The sequence below is a fragment of the Mesoplodon mirus genome, assembly GCF_964341445.2.
Source record: "Mesoplodon mirus genome assembly, chromosome: 8".
Classification (NCBI taxonomy): domain Eukaryota; kingdom Metazoa; phylum Chordata; class Mammalia; order Artiodactyla; family Ziphiidae; genus Mesoplodon; species Mesoplodon mirus.
Genome location: NC_138984.1, coordinates 99,678,462 through 99,697,950, shown reverse-complemented (window position 1 = coordinate 99,697,950; position 19,489 = coordinate 99,678,462). Strand labels below are relative to the sequence as shown.

The window sequence follows — 19,489 nt, the reverse complement described above, 5'->3', positions numbered from 1 at the left end:
TGCCCAGTGGGTCTGCCTTGTTAGACGGTCACCCTGTTCCTCTGGTCTTCTCCAGTGGGCCGTGTGGGCAGCACAAGGGCCTTGTACTCCACAGCCGGGCACCATGCTGTACCCCACTAGGAGGCGTCTGGTTGCAAGGAGACGTAAACAAAGAGGGGGTTTCCCAGGAGCGCAGGGGGACCGCCATGAAGCCAATGGTAGGATATGCCCCAGTCATGACGAGGTAGGATGCTACGGCTCACACGCAGCCCGTCCGAGGCTCTCAGCCTCTGTCTGCACGTTCTACATCTTCCTCCTCATCAGCCTCGTCTGCTTTAGTCTGAAACGTCAGTGCCCAGCCTCTGGCTTCAAAATCTGTGTCCAGGGACTTGCCTGGTGGTCCAGTGGTTAAGACTCCGTGCTTCCCCTGCAGGGGGCGCAGGTTTGATCCCTGGTCGGGGAACTAAGATTCCTCATGCTGCAAGGCGTGGCCAAAAAATTTAAAAATCTGTGAGTCCAGGGCTCACAGTGGAACAAGGCTCTAATGCCCTACTCCTGGGGGCCGAGGGAGAGAATCTGATGGACTCCTGGGTCAGGGGACTTCCTGGTGCCGTCACCAGAGGCCAGCAGGGCAGGGTCACATGAGCCGTTCAGGGGCTGGGAGTTTGAGGAGTTTGGTCAAGTCCTCCAAGGAGGGAGTGGGGTTTGGGAGAAGTGGGGGCATCCCCGGTACAGGAAGGAAGATACGGAATAAATGCTGACGGACCGCAGGGTCAGGGCAGAGGCCCCAGGTCGAACCCTTTACTTCTGCTCCTGACCTTTCTGGCAAACTGGTCAAGAACTGACTGCAGCCTTTTCGGAATCCTGTTTATTTTTCTCACTTGCTCACAGAAGTGGCCAAGAAGTGCTGGGAAGACCCGAGTTCTAATCCAGGCCCGCCACTTACCAGCTCCGTGAATTTGGGCAAGTGACAAAAGATTTCTGAGCGTCCTCATCTGCAAAATCAAGGTTATGGGAATAGTCGTGTGCAGTCGTGAGTGCGTGTGTGTGGGCTTGGGGGGCAGCTACCAGAGCGGCTGGAGCTGAGAGTTTAGCCGAGTGCTTGGCACCCATGTGGCGGAGACCCTGAGAGGCATATCTTTTCATGTTTTACATCAAAAACCTTCATGATGTAATCAGGATGGCCGGCCATTGAGTAGTTAACAATGTTTCTTTTCTTTTACGCTGACACATAAAATAGATGCATCTTATAACTAATGGCATCCTAGATTTGGTGAAATATCATTACCGGTGTGCTGATCTGAGGCAAACTGCAGTATCTCGGGGTAAAAATGTCCCCATCAGCTAAAGGGGGACAATGTCCCTCCTTCAGCCAGCCTGAGGCTAAAATGACACCACGTCTGTAGACAGTTTTGACGTTGCCCGCCCCTTCCCTCCTTCCCTCCTGCAGGCACCACTGATGGGCGCAGGTGGGCTTGGGGCAGACAGAGCGGTCCTGAGCCGGGAACTTGTTTGTTTATCTGTGGAGAGGGAGGCTTCCGCACCGAGGGCCAAGCAAATATTTGCAGTTATGGATTAACTCGAGGTCCAGGCTGTCATGGCGGCAGGAGGGCGACCTTGCAGTTTCTCGGCGGTCCACCCCAGTAAGTCCCCTTCGAGGCAGGTCTGTGAGGGGGGCCAGAGGAGGGTGAGCAGGGCTGAAGGTGGACTCTTCTAGCCAGGGTTTGAGAGGCTGGCTGGAGCTTGGGGTAAAGGAAATCTGGGCTCTGCCACCGGCCAGGCCAAGGCTCTGGCTGGCATTCCTCAGGCTGGGGTGCCATGGCTCCCAGGGGCCTTCCTCCCAGACTTTGAGGGAAGTGGAAGTCGGTTGAGGGCCTCCAGACCCCAGAGCCATCGCCAGAGGCAGCTTGGAACCCAGAGCCCTCCAGGCTCCCCACCACAGCCTCACCTCTACTTCTAAACCCTTTAAACAAATGTCAGAATCAGCCTCAGAGGGAGTCAGCAAAGTGGAACATGAGGTTAGACGGGGAGGGGGGTGCTGGTGGGGCACCCACTCAGCCTGGGGGGCAGCGGGGGCTCCTAGGTTTCCGGCCAGCAGGGCTACCTCTGTGGCCTTGTGGTGCGCCTGGTGTTTTGCGGCAGGGGTTAAGGTTCCAGGCCTGGAGCCACACAGGCCTGAGCTCAAGCACTAGCTCCTCCGCTTCCTGGCTGTGGGTGTTTAATAAGCGATTTCTCTCCTGTGAGCCTCAATCGCCCCCTCTGTGAACTGGGGTGACAACATTAATACCTACCTCTTGGGTGGTGGTGAGCCTTCGCTGAGATAATTGTAGCTCATGCTTACTGAGCGTTTGCTATGTGCAAACCTATTCAACAGCTTTATGTAGATTAACTCATTTAATTCTCACGATAACCCTCTGAGGCAGAAATACAGTTTTTCCATCCGCTTTACAAATGAGGCAACTGAGGAGCAGTTAGGGATCTTGCCCGACAATCCTGTCCTGGAGCTGGGATTTGCACCAGGCGCTCTGACTCGGTGGCCTGTCCTCTGAACCATGTACAAATTTCTTGAAAGACACCGTGACTGTCCAATAAACGTCAGTTCTTCTTCTTAACCTGGCCTTTAGATCAGCAGAGGCGTCACCCCCGACTCCTCACCCAGGGAGGGCAGGAACGTTCTGGGTGCACCTGCCCATCACCCTTCTGTGTCGAGTCCCCTTTGATCGTCACCAGGTCACGGCCCCTTCCACTTCCTCTCTTCACCCTGCAGGCTCGGGTCGTGTGACCTTAGCCCCATATAGACAAGGGGACCGAGGCGCCCCATGGGTGTCTGAATAGCGAACAGGGACCCCCACCCCAGCTTTGGCCCTGGCGATCGCTGGTTCGTTCAGCTCCCACCCGGGGCCGGGGGAGGGGGCAGAGCTGGGGGGGCGGCTGGCGGGGCTGCCGGAAGCTCAGAAGTCCTCCTCAGACAGGTGGCAGCAAGTTCAGAATGTGGCAGCTCACAAGCCTCTTCTTGTTCGTGACGATCTGGGGAGTTTCCAGCACACCAGCTCCTCCTGGTAAGGCCGCTCTCCCACCCCCCTCCTCGGGACCTTCGGGGTCTTCACACCTTTCACCGGCTCCCCTGAGCCTCAGGGCGAGAGGAGATGAGAGGCGGACCTGAGGGAACAGGGATAAATTAACTGAGGGGAACACAGGCCGCAGCTCAGGGGCTGAGTCCTGTGGTGATGGCAGGGAGCCCCCGGAATCGCGGGGTCACGTCCCTCCTCCTACCTGGGGGGTTGGTCACAGAGTCCCCTGGGTCTCCGCACTCCACCGCTCACTCCCTCAACTGTGAGAGCGCCAGGTCCCGCTGCCAGGCAAACTGCCCCAGAGCAGCCTGTCCTCCTAAAACGCTCATCTGCTGGCCGCTATCCTGCCCCAACCCCTCCCCTGGTCCCCACGGCCAGGGGACCGGGATGTGGAGAGGAGGAGGCCAGGATGCTGGGGGAGGGGGCCTGCGGGACAGCTGTGCTGCCTGGTTTCTTAGGCAGCCCTCCCCCCACACCTCCTGCAGCCACCGTGGGCTGTTTCTTCCATGTATGCCTCTTCCTGAGCTGCTCGTCTTCCTGGCGGCCCTTCCTCCCCACTTCCAGCCCCGGTCCCCACCTGCGGTCCTCCTGGCTCCCACGTCCAGACTCAGTCCGGCACATCTTCCTTTCCTGAGGATGCCCTTCCTGGCCCTGGCATCCTCGAGCCTCTCTTGCTCACTCCCCTGCCTTGGTCCCTACACCCTAGCTGTCCCCCTGCCCCCAAGGCAGACACCTCTCAGAGCCCAGGAGACATTGGGTGATGCTCCCCGGGTGGCAGGTCTGCCTTGTCCAGGTGTGCCTGCCCTAGGGGAAGGGCGTGGGAAATGCTCCATGAGGAGGAGGGGAGGAGGGGAGGGCAGGGATGGTGGAGGGACGGCTTCAGGACGGGGTTGCACAAGGTGTGCCTGGAGAACAACAAGACCCATTTACCTTTGCAGTATAATAATAACAGCAGCAGCACGTGGCATTTGTCACTGGCCGCCAGTGACATTTCCCTGCCAGGCACTGTACTAAGTGTTTTACGTGATTATCTCATCCTCATTTTTTGATGAATAAACTGAAGTTTAGAGAGGTAAAGACATGGGCTCAGGGTCACACGCAGGTTGGGCTGGGTTCGGAGGGAGGGAGGTCTGTCGGCCTCTGTGCACGCACTCTGAATGGTCAAGTGTCCTGTCCTCCGATGGCCGGCCCCCTGCTTCGGGAGGAGGAGAGGGTATCGGTACCTGGAATTGTAATCCTGAGGGACCAGAAATGAAAACCTCCCCAGGGACTCCCCAGCCGGGCCCCCTCACCGCGGGCCCCCCACCAACGCGAGCTCCCTGTCCCCCTCCCAGCCTCAGTGTTCTCCAGCCATCGGAGTGCCCACCAGGTGCTGCGGATCCGGAAACGCGCCAACACCTTCCTGGAGGAGCTGCGGCCCGGCAGCCTGGAGCGCGAGTGCAGAGAGGAGACCTGTGAATTTGAGGAAGCTCGGGAGATTTTCCAAAACATGGAAGACACAGTAAGGCCACCCGACTGGGTGCAGAGCTTGAGGTTCATGGGTGGGACCTGGAGCGGCAGCCGGGGGCCCCCTGGGAGTCCTGGGAAGCGGTGGGCACCAGCCCCTTACCCTCCCAGCTTGCCAGGGGTGCAGCAGTGGAGTGAACGGCCCTATGGTCTTGGCCAGAGCACATGGGACTCCAAGAAACAGAACTCTGCAATGAGCTTGAGAAGCGTCTGGGGAAGCCTTAGGCTGGGATTCCCACCCAATCCCACTGGAGGTAGCTGAGTCCCCCTCTCCACCTGCGACTGGCCACCACGGCCTCCCCTCTTCTCTCCCCCTCTGATCCAGAGGCCACCACCCCTGCTTCCACCCTGCTGACCAGGTGACCCAAGACTCCCTGATGTCTGGGCGCACACACTCACTCTGTGCCTTAGATACCCCAGGGGTGAAACCTGATTGCTCAGGAGACCCAAGGAAAGGGTCTGTGTCCTCTCTGGCCCCCAGGGCCCTGTGGTGGTGGCCCTGAGGTGTTAGGATGCGCTCAGTAAGGGAGGTGTTCCTGATACAAGGCTCAGACCCCCTCCAGCACCCAGAGCTCACTTTAGCGACTAGGACCTGGGGGTTGTGCCACCACCTGGGTCCCCTTCAAGCTGTCTGTAGGTATGCCCTTCCCACTCAGCTCTCACAGCTGAAGGCGGAGCTCTGGGTGGCTTCCTCTCTTGCCCTCAGCCACCATCTCCACTGCCTCTTTCCCCAAATGGCCTCCTCAGCAGATGCCAAAATGATTTTCGGCAGGCACAGCCTGGGCACATCACACCCCTCCCATGCCTCCCCCCTCCCCCCCGCCCAGGGTCTCCCAGGCCAGCAGGGGGGCTTTCGGCCTGGGCATCAAGCAGTGGATCTCAGGGACTGGTGGTCCCAGCCCAGCAGCAGAAGTGACACCAGAGAGCTGGTTAGAAAAACAGACTTTCTCAACCGGCAAAAGCCGTGTCTCACGCACCATGTCCTGCTAGTCACCCAGCTCTGAGGACAGGTTCAGGGAAAGAGCAGATGTCCAGTGCCTGGAGGGATGGAGTTGGAAGCAGGCAGACCCTGGATGGGGGTGGGATTTGGGTCCCTTCCTTTGCAGAGGCTGCTGGGGTACCAGCCAGGCCCGTGCCCAGAGGAAGCTTCCAGCTGCACGGGCGGGGGACGGGGGGGGGGGCGGGTTTGGGATGTGGGGTGGAGATGGGCAGAGGGGCAAGGAGCCTGGCTTTTCTCAGGCTGCAGCTGCCCAGAGGCTGGGGTTGACCCCTCTTTGTGTGGAAGCCCTTCCCTTCCCTGCCCGCTTAGATGCTGCCTGCCGGACCTGGGCCAGCCTGGGGAGGGGCCCCGGGGGCTCCCCATCTACACAGGTGGGCTGACGGCCCCTGACGCCGCCCCTTCTCTCCGCAGATGGCCTTCTGGTCCAAGTACCACGGTGAGTGCGCTCCAGACCCCTGGCCGCGGTGCCCGTGCCCCTCGAGGTCTCTAGGCCGCTGGGGGCATGGGGACGGGGCCGGCGGACCTCCGTGATCCCCTCCTTATCCCTCGTCGCAGACGGGGACCAGTGCGCGGCCCCGCCGCCGGCGCACCCGTGCGACAGCCCGTGCTGCGGGCGCGGCACATGCATCGACGGCCTGGGCGGCTTCCGCTGCGACTGCGCGCAGGGCTGGGAGGGCCGCTACTGCCTTCAAGGTGAGGGGCGGCGGGCGGCGGGCCGGGGAGCTCCCCGGGGCCGGGGGCGGGGCCGGGCGCGCAGAGCGCCGCGCTCTCTCGGCGCCCTCCTGCCGGTCCCCCGCAGAGGTTCGCTTCTCCAACTGCTCGGCGGAGAACGGCGGCTGCGCGCACTATTGCTTGGAGGTGGAGGGCGGGCGCCACTGCCGCTGCGCGCCCGGCTACCGCCTGGGGGACGACCACCTGCTCTGCGAGCCCAAGGGTGAGCCGCAGATGGGGGACAGCACGGGGCACCCGGGCGGGGAGCAAGCCACAGGGCCGAGTCCCAGGCGAAGGAGACGGGCCGCCCAGACGGGGAGGGAGGGTACCCTCGGCGGGTGTCCTGCCCGCTCTTGCCCTCGCCGGCCCGCCTTCCTCCAGGGGCCGCTGCTCACGCTGGGGGCGTGGCCTGGGGCAGGAACCCAGAGGTAGCACATCTCCCCAGGGAGGAGCAGATGGGGAGGGCACGCCTCCAGAGTCCTCCTCATCTCTCTTGACTTTATTTCCGCCTTCACCCCTGGCTTCTCTGAGGAGAGACAGGAACAGTGATTCTGCCTTCTCTTCTACTTTCCTTTTTATACATTTAAATTTCTATCAGATTTATATACTTACCCAACAGTCGGAGTTTCACAACTCTTACCACGATTTCAGCAGGTTGTTCCTCCGTGTGGATCTTCTTGCATTCACTGTGCAGCGCCCTTTACATGTGGAAATGCGTGTCTTCTATCTCTAGGAACATTTCTTTAGTTATTTCCTTGATGACCTGCCCTGTGCTTTCTCTGTTCTCTCTTTCTACACCTCCTAATCAGATCTCTTTCCCCGGATTGATCTTCTAGTTTTATTATCTCATTATCTCTTCTATTTTCCGTATCTTTGACTTTGTGTTCTTCTTTCAGGGAACTTTCCACAACTTTATATTCCAGTCCGTTTACTGAAAAAAAAAAAAAAAGCCAACTATTCCTTTTAAAGTAATTAGAGATTCACAGGAAGTTGCAAAGAAATGCCTGGTGGACCTGTTGGCTGGTGGGCTTTCCTGTGAGACCATCTGAAGGCCCAGGTCACTGGCAGAACCCCTATTGCCCAGATTCTTAGGTCTTTAGGCCGTTTTCTGAGAGGAATCCTCCAAGTTCATGCTTGGGTGGTCCCAGCCTGGCTTCCAGCCCCCTGGGGAGAGTAGGGGGGAGAGGAACTGGCATCTGCCCCGTCTGCAGATGTCTGCATGACTCTCTGGTCAGTCTTGCATGTCACTGTTTCCTGTGACGGTGCCTGGAGTCCCCAGGTCTCTGGTTCACCCTCTGCGGAGAATACACCTAGGGTCTTCTGCAGGGGTCAGAGAGGAGAATCAAGCCACTGATGAGGGGTCGAGACAGAAGCCTAGGGCTCTAGCAGTTTCTTTGACAAGCTCTCAACATTCCTGCTGTAGCCCCACCTGCACAGCTTCTTCAGAGACACGTGGAGGCTTCCTGGGCGTTTCTGTTGCCAAGCAGCCTGCTCCCAGCGTCTCCTACCACTGGCTGAGGTTTCGGCTTTCTCAGTCGGCCAAGTCAGTTGCCATGTCCCTCTGCTGTCCAGCTTCTGGAATCTTGTCGCTGTTGTTTCATCTCCATTTCCTGTCACTAGGCAATCCCCCTGCTGATGGTTTCCCACTGCTTCTTGCGAGTCTAAATCTCCCATCGCAGCCTGAATGGCCCTGGCCCGCCTCCCAGCCCTCAGTTCTGCTCAGTGCTCTCTCCTCTGGGCTGAGGAGCTCACAGCCGTGCTCAGAGCCACTCTGAGGCTCTCTGGGCGTGCCCACCTTCTCCTCCCCATAAGTCCTTACCTCTGTTAGGGGCTCGGCAGAATCCCAGCACGAGACCTTACTTGTGCATCTCAGGGATTACTCCCAACAGCCCTGGGGTGTCCCAACTCTGAGAACTTTAACGACCTGCCCAAGGGCACACCGCCAGGTAGAGATGCTGCTTGGTCTGACACTTGCCATTAAGTGGCGCTGTTCATTAACCGACTGACTATCCCGAGGGGCTTTGCAAGTTGATAGAATTGAGTGTCTGAGCATCATTTATCCTACAAGGCAGCAAAGGAGGCTGCTGGCAGGAGGGGAACAGAGATGGGAGGGCAGTCTCGGGAGCAGTGCCCAGCAGGCACTCAGCAGCCTCCCCCTGCCTTCAGTGACGTTCCCTTGTGGGAGGCCAGGGAAGCGAATGGAGAAGAAACGCAAGCACTTGAAACGTGACACAGACCAAGTAGACCAAGAAGGCCAATTAGATCCACGGCTCATCAGTGGGCAGGAGGCCGGATGGGGAGAGAGCCCCTGGCAGGTGAGAGGAGAGAGAGGCAGCGGCTCACCAGCTGGGTCAGGAGTCACTGAGCCCAGTTCCTGCTCAGGAGGCACCAGTGGGAAGGGAAGTGCAGCCTTTGCTTGGGGGCGGGGGCGGGGATGCGGGCGGCAGTGCTAAGGGTGGAGGATTCCAGGGAAAGATGGCGCTAAACCGATGGGAGAGGAGCCGCCGGGCAGGGGGGGCTGGGCACCGGGGGCCAAGGGGGGAATGTGCGGGAAGAAGAGGTGGAAAGATAATGCTCTGCTGGTGGTATTTGAGGCAGAGGCCTGGTGGAGGGGAGCGGTGTTTTGCGTGGGAAAGGGCTGGGAGGGAGGGTTGACCTCGGAGTACCTCTCCAGCCCCGCCTTGGGAACTAACACTTATTTGGTCCCCATCTCTGCCAGGCACTGGGGTGGGGGGGGATTGTCCAGAGATCAGTAAGCAGAGGCGGGGCTTCCCTGGTGGCGCAGTGGTTTAGAGTCCGCCTGCCGATGCAGGGGATACAGGTTCATGCCCCGGTCTGGGAAGATCCCACATGCCGCGGAGCGGCTGGGCCCGTGAGCCATGGCCGCTGAGCCTGTGCGTCCGGAGCCTGTGCTCCGCAACGGGAGAGGCCACAACAGGGAGAGGCCCCGTACCGCAAAAAAAAAAAAAAAAAGCAGGGGGCTGGCAGGTCTTGAAGAGCTCACAGGCCCCAGGAGATTCAGGCTCCTAAACACAAGGCAACCCAATGGGACCAGAGCCGGCTGGCAGGATAGGGACTGAGGGAACCTGGAGCGGACTCCCAAGGCAGCCTGGGGGCCTCAAAGGCTTCTCAAAGGACACGACGACCAGCCTGAGCCCCCGACGGTGAGAACTCTCTGGATGCTGCTGAGGATGATTATAGGAACAGCACAGGCAAAGGCAGGGAGATACCCTGGAACAGGCAAACTCCATCAAACATGCAGAAAAGAAAATGCCAAATAAGTCCATGCCCGTGTAACCAGGGAACCCGGGGAAGACCTATTTAGGCAGCTAGTGCCTGGGGCTGTGCTGAGACCGGGGCCCTGACACGGAGCTGTCAGAAGGCCATGTGGTGCCATCATTGCCCACCCCCCATTACAGGTGGTCCTGCTGGACTCGAAGAAGAAGCTGGCCTGCGGGGCAGTGCTCGTCCACGTCTCCTGGGTGCTGACAGCAGCCCACTGCTTGGACGACCACAAGAAGCTCATCGTCAGGCTCGGTGCGGGCTGGAACCAGGCCGGAGGGGTGGCCCAGATGGGCTGGCCGGGTTTGGGGAGCCTGGTCTCCGGGGTGCTTGAGCAAGAGGACACCAGAGCCGCACAGAAGGCATCTCAGGGGAAGAGGCCCATGTGCTCCCTCCCCGCCACTCCTGTGGCGGCATTTTAGACACAATGACACCATGTAGTTTGCACGTAAGGGATTCTCTTCGAATCTGGTGCCCAGGTGCTTACACATGTGTGTTTGCCAGCGAGGAGGTTACACACATACTTGTGTCTTCACTCTCACTATGTGGAGTGGCCGTGTGTGTGGACCTGCAGCACCCTGGGGTGCAGAGATCCAGAAGGCGTCCTCAGGGCCGCGCTTCACACAGAGTGACAGGGATGGACTGCGCAGTGGGGGCCCTGGCATCTGGCACAGCAGCCAGCTGCTTCTGTGCAAGAGCCCAGGGCTCCCCAAGCCTAGACCCCACTCTCTACCAATTTCTGGGGGGCGGGGGTTCTCTCACTCCAATCTTTATGCAAAAAAAAGAAGGCAAAGATATGTACTGAGAGTGAATGACCAGATTCACACACCCTGCCTTCATGCCCAGCACAACCAGAGGCCAGTGGCCTCCAGCAGGGCTGGGCTTGGAGGCAAAGCCTTCACCCCGCCTTTCCAGGAACCAACAGCCTCGCCTGAGAAGACCTTGTGTCTTGTGTGTGGTCCAGATCTTTCTTCCCTGGTGGAGCCTGTGTCCGGCTGGCTGCTCCTGCCCTGCCCTCATCTTGGCAGGTGTCCCATGTTCTCTTTGCAGTTCTGGTCTGTGTCCCAGGTCTCCAGGGAGCTTCAGGCTTCCCTGCTGACTGCCCACCGCTGGTCACTTCCCAGGTCTCACTGCTCCATCTATGAGCCAGTCCTGAATTCAGACCAGTGTTCTGCCCCTTTAGGACTGACACTCATGGGCTGTTACCCTTGATAGTGACCAGAGGCAGAGCCCTGTGGCCTAGGACAGTGCCGGGCATACGTGGTGACCACTCCTGCTGTCCCTCCACGAGGGCCTGCAGGAGCATGGCAGCCACGTTGGCTTCAGGGGGCCCCAGGGGAGGGAGGCTCCCCCAAGCCCACTCTGACAGCCCCTCTGCCCTGCAGGGGAGTATGACCTGCGGCGCCGGGAGAAGTGGGAGGTGGACCTGGACATCAAGGAGGTCTTTGTCCATCCCAACTACACCAAGAGCACCAGCGACAATGACATCGCCCTGCTCCACCTGGCCCGGCCCGCCACTCTCTCACAGACCATTGTGCCCATCTGCCTCCCAGACAGTGGCCTGTCGGAGCGCGAGCTCACCCAGGTCGGCCAGGAGACGGTGGTGACAGGCTGGGGCTACCGCAGCGAGGCCAAGAGAAACCGCACCTTCATCCTCAACTTCGTCAAGGTCCCCCTGGTCCCGCACAACATGTGCGTTCTGGCCATGCAAAACAAGGTCTCCGAGAACATGCTGTGCGCCGGCATCCTGGGGGACCCGCGGGATGCCTGTGAGGGCGACAGCGGGGGGCCTATGGTCGTCTCCTTCCGCGGCACCTGGTTCCTGGTGGGCCTGGTGAGCTGGGGCGAGGGCTGCGGGCGCCTCAACAACTACGGTGTTTACACCAAAGTCAGCCGTTACCTCGACTGGATCCACAGCTACATCAACGCTAAGAAGGCCCCCCTCAAGAGCCAGGTGCCTTAGCATCTCCCCCACTTGTGTCTGGACCCCAGAGGACACCCTTGGATGGGGGCTGGGTGTTGAATGGCCAAGATGTTGGACATTAAAAAGGGCATGCAGCAAGCACAGCAGCTATGGCTCTGTCTGTCTTTCTGACCCTTTTCTGGGCTGTTCTGGAGGGAAGTATTTTTGGAGCATTTACTGCACACCCCACACTTTATGAGCTGAATCTTATTTACCTTCCACAGCAACCACTCTTAGATTGAGAGCAGTGGTTCTCAACCTTCACTGTACTTTTGAAACTCCTGGGGGCTGGGGGTGTGGTTGAGGGCTTTCAAAGACACCTACATCCAGTTTCACCCACAGAGATTCTGGTTTAGTTGATTTAGGGTGGGGAACAAAAACGCTGATATTTTTTAAACTCCCCAGCTCATTTTAATGTGTGACTAGGGTTGAAAGCCACTGAACAAAAGGAACTTGAAGGACCTCTTCTGCTTGGGTAGGTGCCAAGACGCTCAGGGCCGGTGAGGATAAAGCAAGTACAGCACAAATCAGTCAATGGTACAGGAGGCCTTGACTTATGATTACATCCCTCTTGTTGGAACCACAGCTGCTGCTTACAGACTAGGGGGACACCAGGACCCACTGAGTTCTATACGTGCAACACAAGGAAAGAGGCATGGCTGAGAAGGAGGCTGCAGGATCTGTCTCCTTAGGGCCTGGGAAAGGGTAGGTGGGACTGCTTGGAGGTGGAAGGAAGTCAGGCCTGGGGCTGGAACCATCTGCTGATCAGTGCGTAAGGCCAGTGTCCCCAACACTTGCAGTGGGACATGATGGATTGAAAGAGTGACCGCATGCTGAGGTCTTTGCCCTTGTTAGAGATTCCCCAGGTGAGTCTCCTGTCAAGGTAGTTAACTAGTGTGGGAGAGAGGACTTCTGGCATCCCAGCCTGAAGAGATCTGCTGACCTGTTCTCCGGTGAAACTAGTGAAAATTATTAAAACAAACAAACAAACAAACGGTCCTAAGAACAAACAAAACAAGAACAAAAATACAACTTTTAAACCAACATAAGAAAATTTGATCTGTCCATAGAAAGCAAAGAAGGAGAATAAAAGTAAATGAGCAGCACATAAAAATCAGTGGTATTTCTACATGTTAACAATGAACATGTGGAAACCAAAATTAAAACCACAATACCACTTCCAATCACTCTAAAGAAAATGAAGTACTTAGGTATAAATATAACAAACATGTACCAGATATGTGTGATGACACTTACAAAATGCTAATGAAAGAAATTAAAGAAGACCTAAATACATGGAGAAACAATGGAAGACTCAACACAGTAAAGATGTCAATTTTCCCAAAATTGAGCTATAGGTTTAACACAATTCATAGAAAAATCTCAACATGATTTTTTTGTAAACAAGCTTACTATTATATATATATATATATATATATATATATATATATATATATATATATAAAATATATATGTGGAAAGGCAAAGGGCCTTGAGTAGCTAAAACACTTTAGAAAAAAAGAACAAATTAGGAGAAATCATTCTACCCAGTGTCATGGATTATAATCTAACTACAGTGAACAAGATTGTGTGGTATTGGTGGAGGGAGAGACACATAGATGAATGGAATGGAATAGAGAATCCAGAAACAGACTCACACAGCCATGGCCATCTGATTTTTTTTTTTTTTTTTTTTTTTTTTTTGCATTACATGGGTCTCTCACTGTTGTGGCCTCTCCCGTTGTGGAGCACAGGCTCCGGACGCGCAGTCTCCGGACACGCAGGCTCAGCAGCCATGGCTCACAGGCCCAGCCGCTCCGCGGCATGTGGGATCCTCCCGAACCAGGGCACGAACCCATGTGCCCTACACTGGCAGGTGGACTCTCAACCACTGCGCCACCAGGGAAGCCCCATCTAATTTTTTTTACAAAGATGCAAAAGCAATTCGATGGAGGAAGGAGACCCTTGTCAACACATGGTGCTGGTACAATGGGGCATTGACAGGCCAAAAAATGAACCCAAAAATTATACAAAAATTAACTCAATATGGACTTGCATATAAAAACTATAAAATGAAACAAGAAGGGCTTCCCTGGTGGCACAGTCGTTGAGAGTCTGCCTGCCGATGCAGGGGACGTGGGTTCGTGCCCCAGTCCGGGAAGGTCCCACATGCCGTGGAGTGGCTGGGCCCGTGGGCCATGGCCGCTGAGCCTGCGCATCCGGAGCCTGTGCTCCGCAACGGGAGAGGCCACGGCAGTGAGAGGCCTGCGTACCGCAAAAAAAAAAAAAAAAAAAACAAGCAAAAAAATCCAAGAAGTACAGTTAATGGAAACTATGGAGTAAGATGGAAATAATAAAGATAAATGTAACTGGGTTAAACTTATCAATAAAAAGAAAGAACTTTCAGAATAAAAAATAAACCTGACAATATATTATTTACAGACAGCGTAAAAACAAAAAACACTGAAAGACTGAAAATAATATTAGAAATTCCACATTGATTTGAATGAAAAGAAAGCTAAGATAGTGATTTTAATAACTGATTAAATAGCAATCAAGGAAAAAGTATCACAAACATCAAGGATGGACATTAAATACTAATAAAAGAATCAATCATGTATAAAGGTATAATCATGATAAAATAACATATGCCTCTAACAATATAACCTCAAAATATTTATAAGCCAACAATTGACAGAAGTTCAGGGAGAAATAAGCAATTGTATATGGAAATTTAAAAGAACTCTCTCAAAACCAATAAATTAAACAGATTAAAAAATAAATGGATATATAGAAGATTTTGGACAGTAAAATTAATATGCTTTTTTTTAGCCTGCTAGGAGCATTTACAAAAATATACTGGACCATGAAGGAAGCCTCAATAAATTCCAGAGGCTCAATGTGATATAAAACATATCCTCTAGAAAAAAGGCAATGAAAATAGAAATTAATAACAAAAAGTAGTTTTAATTAGTTTAGACCATCCCCTTTTTTTCTTGATGAGTCTGGCTAAAGGTTCATCAATTTTGTTTATCTTTTCAAAGAATTAGCTTTTAGTTTCATTGATCTTTCTATTGTTTTTTTTAAAAAGTCTCTCATTTATTTCTGCTCTGATTTTTATGATTTATTTACTTTTACTAACTTTGGGTTTTTTCATTCTTCTTTTCCTAATTCCTTTAGGTGTAAGGTTAGGTTGTTTATTTGAGATTTTTCTTTTTCCCTGAGGTATGCTTGTATCTCTATAAACTTCTCTTTTAGAACTGCTTTTGCTGTATCCCATAGATTTTGGATCATTTGGCTTCAGGTATTTTTAAATTTCTTCTTTGATTTTTTCAGTGATCCATTGGTGAGCATATTGTTTAGTCTCCACATGTGTGTGTGTGTGTGTGTGTGTGTGTGTGTGTGTGTTTATAATTGATTTCTAGTCTCATAGCGTTGTGGTTGGAAAATATACTTGGTATGATTTCAGTTTTCTTAAATTTACTGAGACTTGTTTTGTGGCCTAGCATGTGATCTATCCTGGAGAATGTTCTATGTGCCCTTGAAAAGAATGTGTATTCTGCTGCTTTTGGATGGAATAGTCTGTATATGACTGTTAAGTTCATCTTATCTAATGTATTGTTTAAGGCCAATGTTTTCTTATTGATTTTCTGTCCAGATGATCTGTCCATTTATGTAAGTGGGATGTGCAAGTCCCCCACTATGATTGTGTTACTGCCAGTTTCTCCTTTTATGTCTGTTAACGTTTTGCCTTATATATTGAGGTGCTCCTATGCTGGGTGCATATATATTTATGATTGTTATATCTTCTTGGATTGATCTCTTGAGCATTACATAATATCCTTCTTTGTCTCATGTTACGGTCTTTTAAAGTCTATTTTGTCTGATGTAAGTATTGCTGAATGGATGAAAACTCAAGTCTCATCTATATGCTGTCTACAAGAGATACTTCAGCTTTAAGGACACAGCATAGATTGAAAGTGAAGGGGTGGAAAAAGATATTCCATGCAAATGAAACCCCCCCCAAATAATAACCTGGGGTAACTTTAACTATATTAGACAAAATGGACTTCTTTTTTCTTTCTTGGCTGCGCTGCACAACTTGTAGAATCTTAGTTCCCTGACCAAAGATTGAACCCATGCCCTCTGCAGTGACAGCAGGGAGTCCTAACCACTGGACTGCCAGGGAATTCCCAGCAAAATAGACTTTTTAAGACAAAAACTGTAAAAAGATCATTACATAATGATAAAGGGGCCAATCCAACAAGAGGATATAATGTTTGTAAGTATTTCTGCACCAACATTGCAGGTCCGGTATATATACAGCAAATATTAACAGACCTAAAGGGAGAAAGAGACAGCAATAAAATAATAGTAGGGGACTTTAATACCACACTTTCATTAAAGTAATAGATCCTCTAGACAGAAAATCAATAAGAAAACATTGGCCTTAAACAACACATTAGACAAGATGAACTTAACAGATGTATACAGAATATTCCATCCAAAAGCAACAGAATACACATTTTTCTCAAGTGTACAAGTGAACATTCTCCAGGATAGGTTACATGTTAGGCCACGAAACAAGTCCTAATAAATTCAAGAAGATTGAAATCATACCAAGCAGATTTTCCAACCATAATTGTATGATACTAGAAATCAATCCCAGGAGGAAACCTGAAAAATTCATAAATATGTGGAGATTAAACAACATGCCAATGAACAACAAAGGGGTTAAAGAAGAAATCAAGAGAGAAAGCAAAAAATACCTTGAGACAAATGAAAATGGAGATACAAGACACCAAAACTTGTGGATGCAGTTTTAAGAGGGAAGTTCGTAACTAACTGTACACCTTAAGGAACAAGAAGAAGAAAACCAAACAAAGCCCGAATTTAGTAGAAAGAAGGAAATAACAAAGAATGGAAATAAATGAAAGAGATACTAAAAAAATAATAGAAAAGATCAATGAAAATTAAAGCTGGTTTTCTGAAGACATAAATTTGACAAATCTTTAACTAGACTGCCCAAGAAGAGAGAGGACTCAAATAAATAAAATCAGAAATGGAAGAAAAGACATTACAATTGATACCACAGAAATACAAAGGAGTATAAGACACTACTATAAACAGTTATTCAACCACAAATTGGACAACCCATAAGAAGTGGATAAATTCCTAGAAACATATAAACTACCAAGACTGAATCATGAAGAAATAGAAAATCTGAACAGATCAATTACTAGTAAGGAAATTGGATCAGTAATCAAAACCCCCCCAACAAAGAAAAGTCCAAGACCAGATGAGTTCACAGGTATCTCTACCAAACATTCAAAGAAGAATTAATACCAATCCTTCTCAAACCCATCAAAAAAACTGAAGAGAACACTTTCAAACTCATTGCATGAGGTCAGCATTACCTAATACCAAAACCAGACGACACCACAAGAAAAGACAATTACAGACCAATCTCTTTGATGAACACAGATGCAAACACTTCAACAAAATATTAGCAAACTGAATTCAATAATACATTAAAAGGAGCATACACCATTATCAAGTGGGATTTTTTTTGGCCATGCCATGTGGCATGTTGGATCTTAATTCCTTGACCAGGGATTGAATCCACACCCCCTACATTGGAAGTGCACTGTCAGGTTAAGTCCCTCAAGTGGGATTAGAATGGTTCCATCTGCAATTCAATCAATGTGTTACACCACACTAACAAAATGAATGATAAATGATTATCTCAATAGATGCAGAAAAAAGCATTTGACAAAATTCAATATCCATTTTTTTTTTTTTTCTTTTTGCGGTATGCGGGCCTCTCACTGTCGTGGCCTCTCCCGTTGCGGAGCACAGGCTCCGGATGCGCAGGCCCAGCGGCCATGGCTCACGGGCCCAGCCGCTCCACGGCATATGGGATCCTCCCAGACCGGGGCACGAACCCGTATCCCCTGCATCGGCAGGCGGACTCTCAACCACTGCGCCACCAGGGAGGCCCTCAATATCCATTTTTATGATAAAAACTCTCAACAAAGTGGATATAGAAGGAATGTGCCTCAACATAATAAAGGCCACATATGACAAGCCCACAGATAACATCGTACTCAGGGGTGAAAATCTGAAAGCTTTTTGTTTAGATTTAGACTAAGACAAGGATGCCCACTCTCACCACTTTTATTCAACATAGTATTGGAAGTCCTAGCCAGAGCAATTAGGCAAGAAAAAGAAACAAAAGGCATCCAAATTGGAAAGGAAGAATTAAAACTGTTACTATTTGCAGATGACATGATATTAAATACAGAAAACCTTAAAGACTTCACCAAAAAAAAAAAACCTGTTAAAACTAATCAACAAATTCAATAAAGTTGCAGAATAGAAAATGAACATACAAAAACCTGTTGCTATTATATATACTGTAATGAACTATCAGAGAAATTAAGAAAACAGTCCCATTTATAATGTATCAAAAAGAGTATTTCTTAGGAATAAATTTAACCCAGTAGGTGAAAGATCTGTACACTGAAAACTATAAGACGTTGATGAAAAAAACTGAAGACACAAATAAATGAAAAGATATTCTGTGCTCATGGATTGGAAAAATTAATATTGTTAAAATGCTCATACTAAAAACTAAAAAGCATCTGCACAGCAAAGGAAATGATCAACAAAATGAAAAGACAACTTACTGAATAGGAGAAAATATTTGCAAATCATATATCTGATAAGAGGTTAATATCCAAAATATGTAAAGAGCCCATACAACCCAATATCAAAAAACCAAACAATCTGATATAAAAATGAGCAGAGGATCTGAATAGACAGTTTTCCAAAGAAGACACACAGATTGCCAACAGGTACACGAAAAGGTGCTCAACATTACTAAGCATCAGGGAAATGCAAATCAAAACCATAATGAGGTGTCACCTCATATCTGTTAGAATGGTTATTATCAAAAAGACAAGAAATAACATGTGTTGTCAAGGATGGAAAGAAAAGGGAACACTTGTGCACTGTTGGTGGGGATGTAAATTGGTGCAGCTACTATGGAAAAACAGCATTGAGGATGCTCAAAAAATTAAAAATAGAACTACCATATGAGCCAGCAATTCAATTTCTGGGGATTTATCCAAAGGAAATGAAAACACTAACCCGAAAAGATACACACACCCCCAGGTTTATTGCAGCATTATTTACAATAGTCAAAACATGGAAACAACTTAAGTTCCATCAATGGATGAATGCATAGAGAAAATATGAGACAGGTAGGTAGATAGATAGATAGATATGAGATAGAAATATAAAATGTGAGATATATACACACACACACCATGGGGATGTAATGTACAGCATGGTGACTATAGTTAATAATACTGTATAGTGTATTTGAAAGTTGCTAAGAGAATAGATCTTAAATGTTCTCATCACAAGGAAAAAAACCTTTAACTGTGTGGTGATGGATGTTAACTAGACTTATATATACTGCAAATATATACAAATATTGAATCATTATTTTGTACACCTGAAACTAATATAATGTTATACGTCAATTATATCTCAATAAAAATATAAAGAAAAAAAGAAAAGGGAGGGGATTAGGAAGTATTTTATTTTAAGCTAATAAATTTGAAAACATACATGAAATAGATACAATACTGAAAAAATACAAAATACGAATGCTGATGCAAGAAGAAAACTGAAGTGGTGAAAGCCATTCCCACTTCCCCTAAAAAGCTTCAGCCACATGTTTTTTTGTGTGTGTGATTTCTACCAAACTTTTTAAAAAATATTTATTTATTTATTTATTTGGTTGCATTGGGTCTTAGTTGCAGCTCATCGGCTCCTTAGTTGCAGCATGCAAACTCTTAGTTGAGGCATGCATGTGGGATCTAGTTCCTGGACCAGGGACCGAACCCGAGCCCCCTGCATTGAGTGTGGAGTCTTTACCACTGCACCACCAGGGAAGTCCCTACCAAA

At 50.4% G+C, this 19,489-nt stretch overlaps 1 protein-coding gene across 2 annotated transcripts; it reads left to right on the top strand.

The window, feature by feature from the left end:
* Window positions 1-1,571: 1,571 nt before the first annotated feature.
* Window positions 1,572-11,612, top strand: PROC (protein C, inactivator of coagulation factors Va and VIIIa; the record flags this gene model as incomplete). 2 transcript variants are annotated; one of them, XM_082631147.1, is made up of 9 exons in its annotated part: window positions 1,577-1,622; window positions 2,952-3,038; window positions 4,385-4,551; window positions 5,968-5,992; window positions 6,112-6,249; window positions 6,356-6,490; window positions 8,434-8,582; window positions 9,687-9,804; window positions 10,935-11,612. In XM_082631147.1, 9 exons carry the CDS (start codon window positions 1,577-1,579, stop codon window positions 11,510-11,512), a joined length of 1,443 nt encoding a protein of 480 aa, XP_082487273.1. In that variant the 3' UTR covers window positions 11,513-11,612. The 2 variants fall into 2 exon arrangements, with proteins under 2 accessions (XP_082487274.1, XP_082487273.1); XM_082631148.1 differs by lacking the exon at window positions 6,356-6,490 and having other exon boundaries at window positions 1,572-1,622; window positions 2,948-3,038.
* Window positions 11,613-19,489: the final 7,877 nt, after the last annotated feature.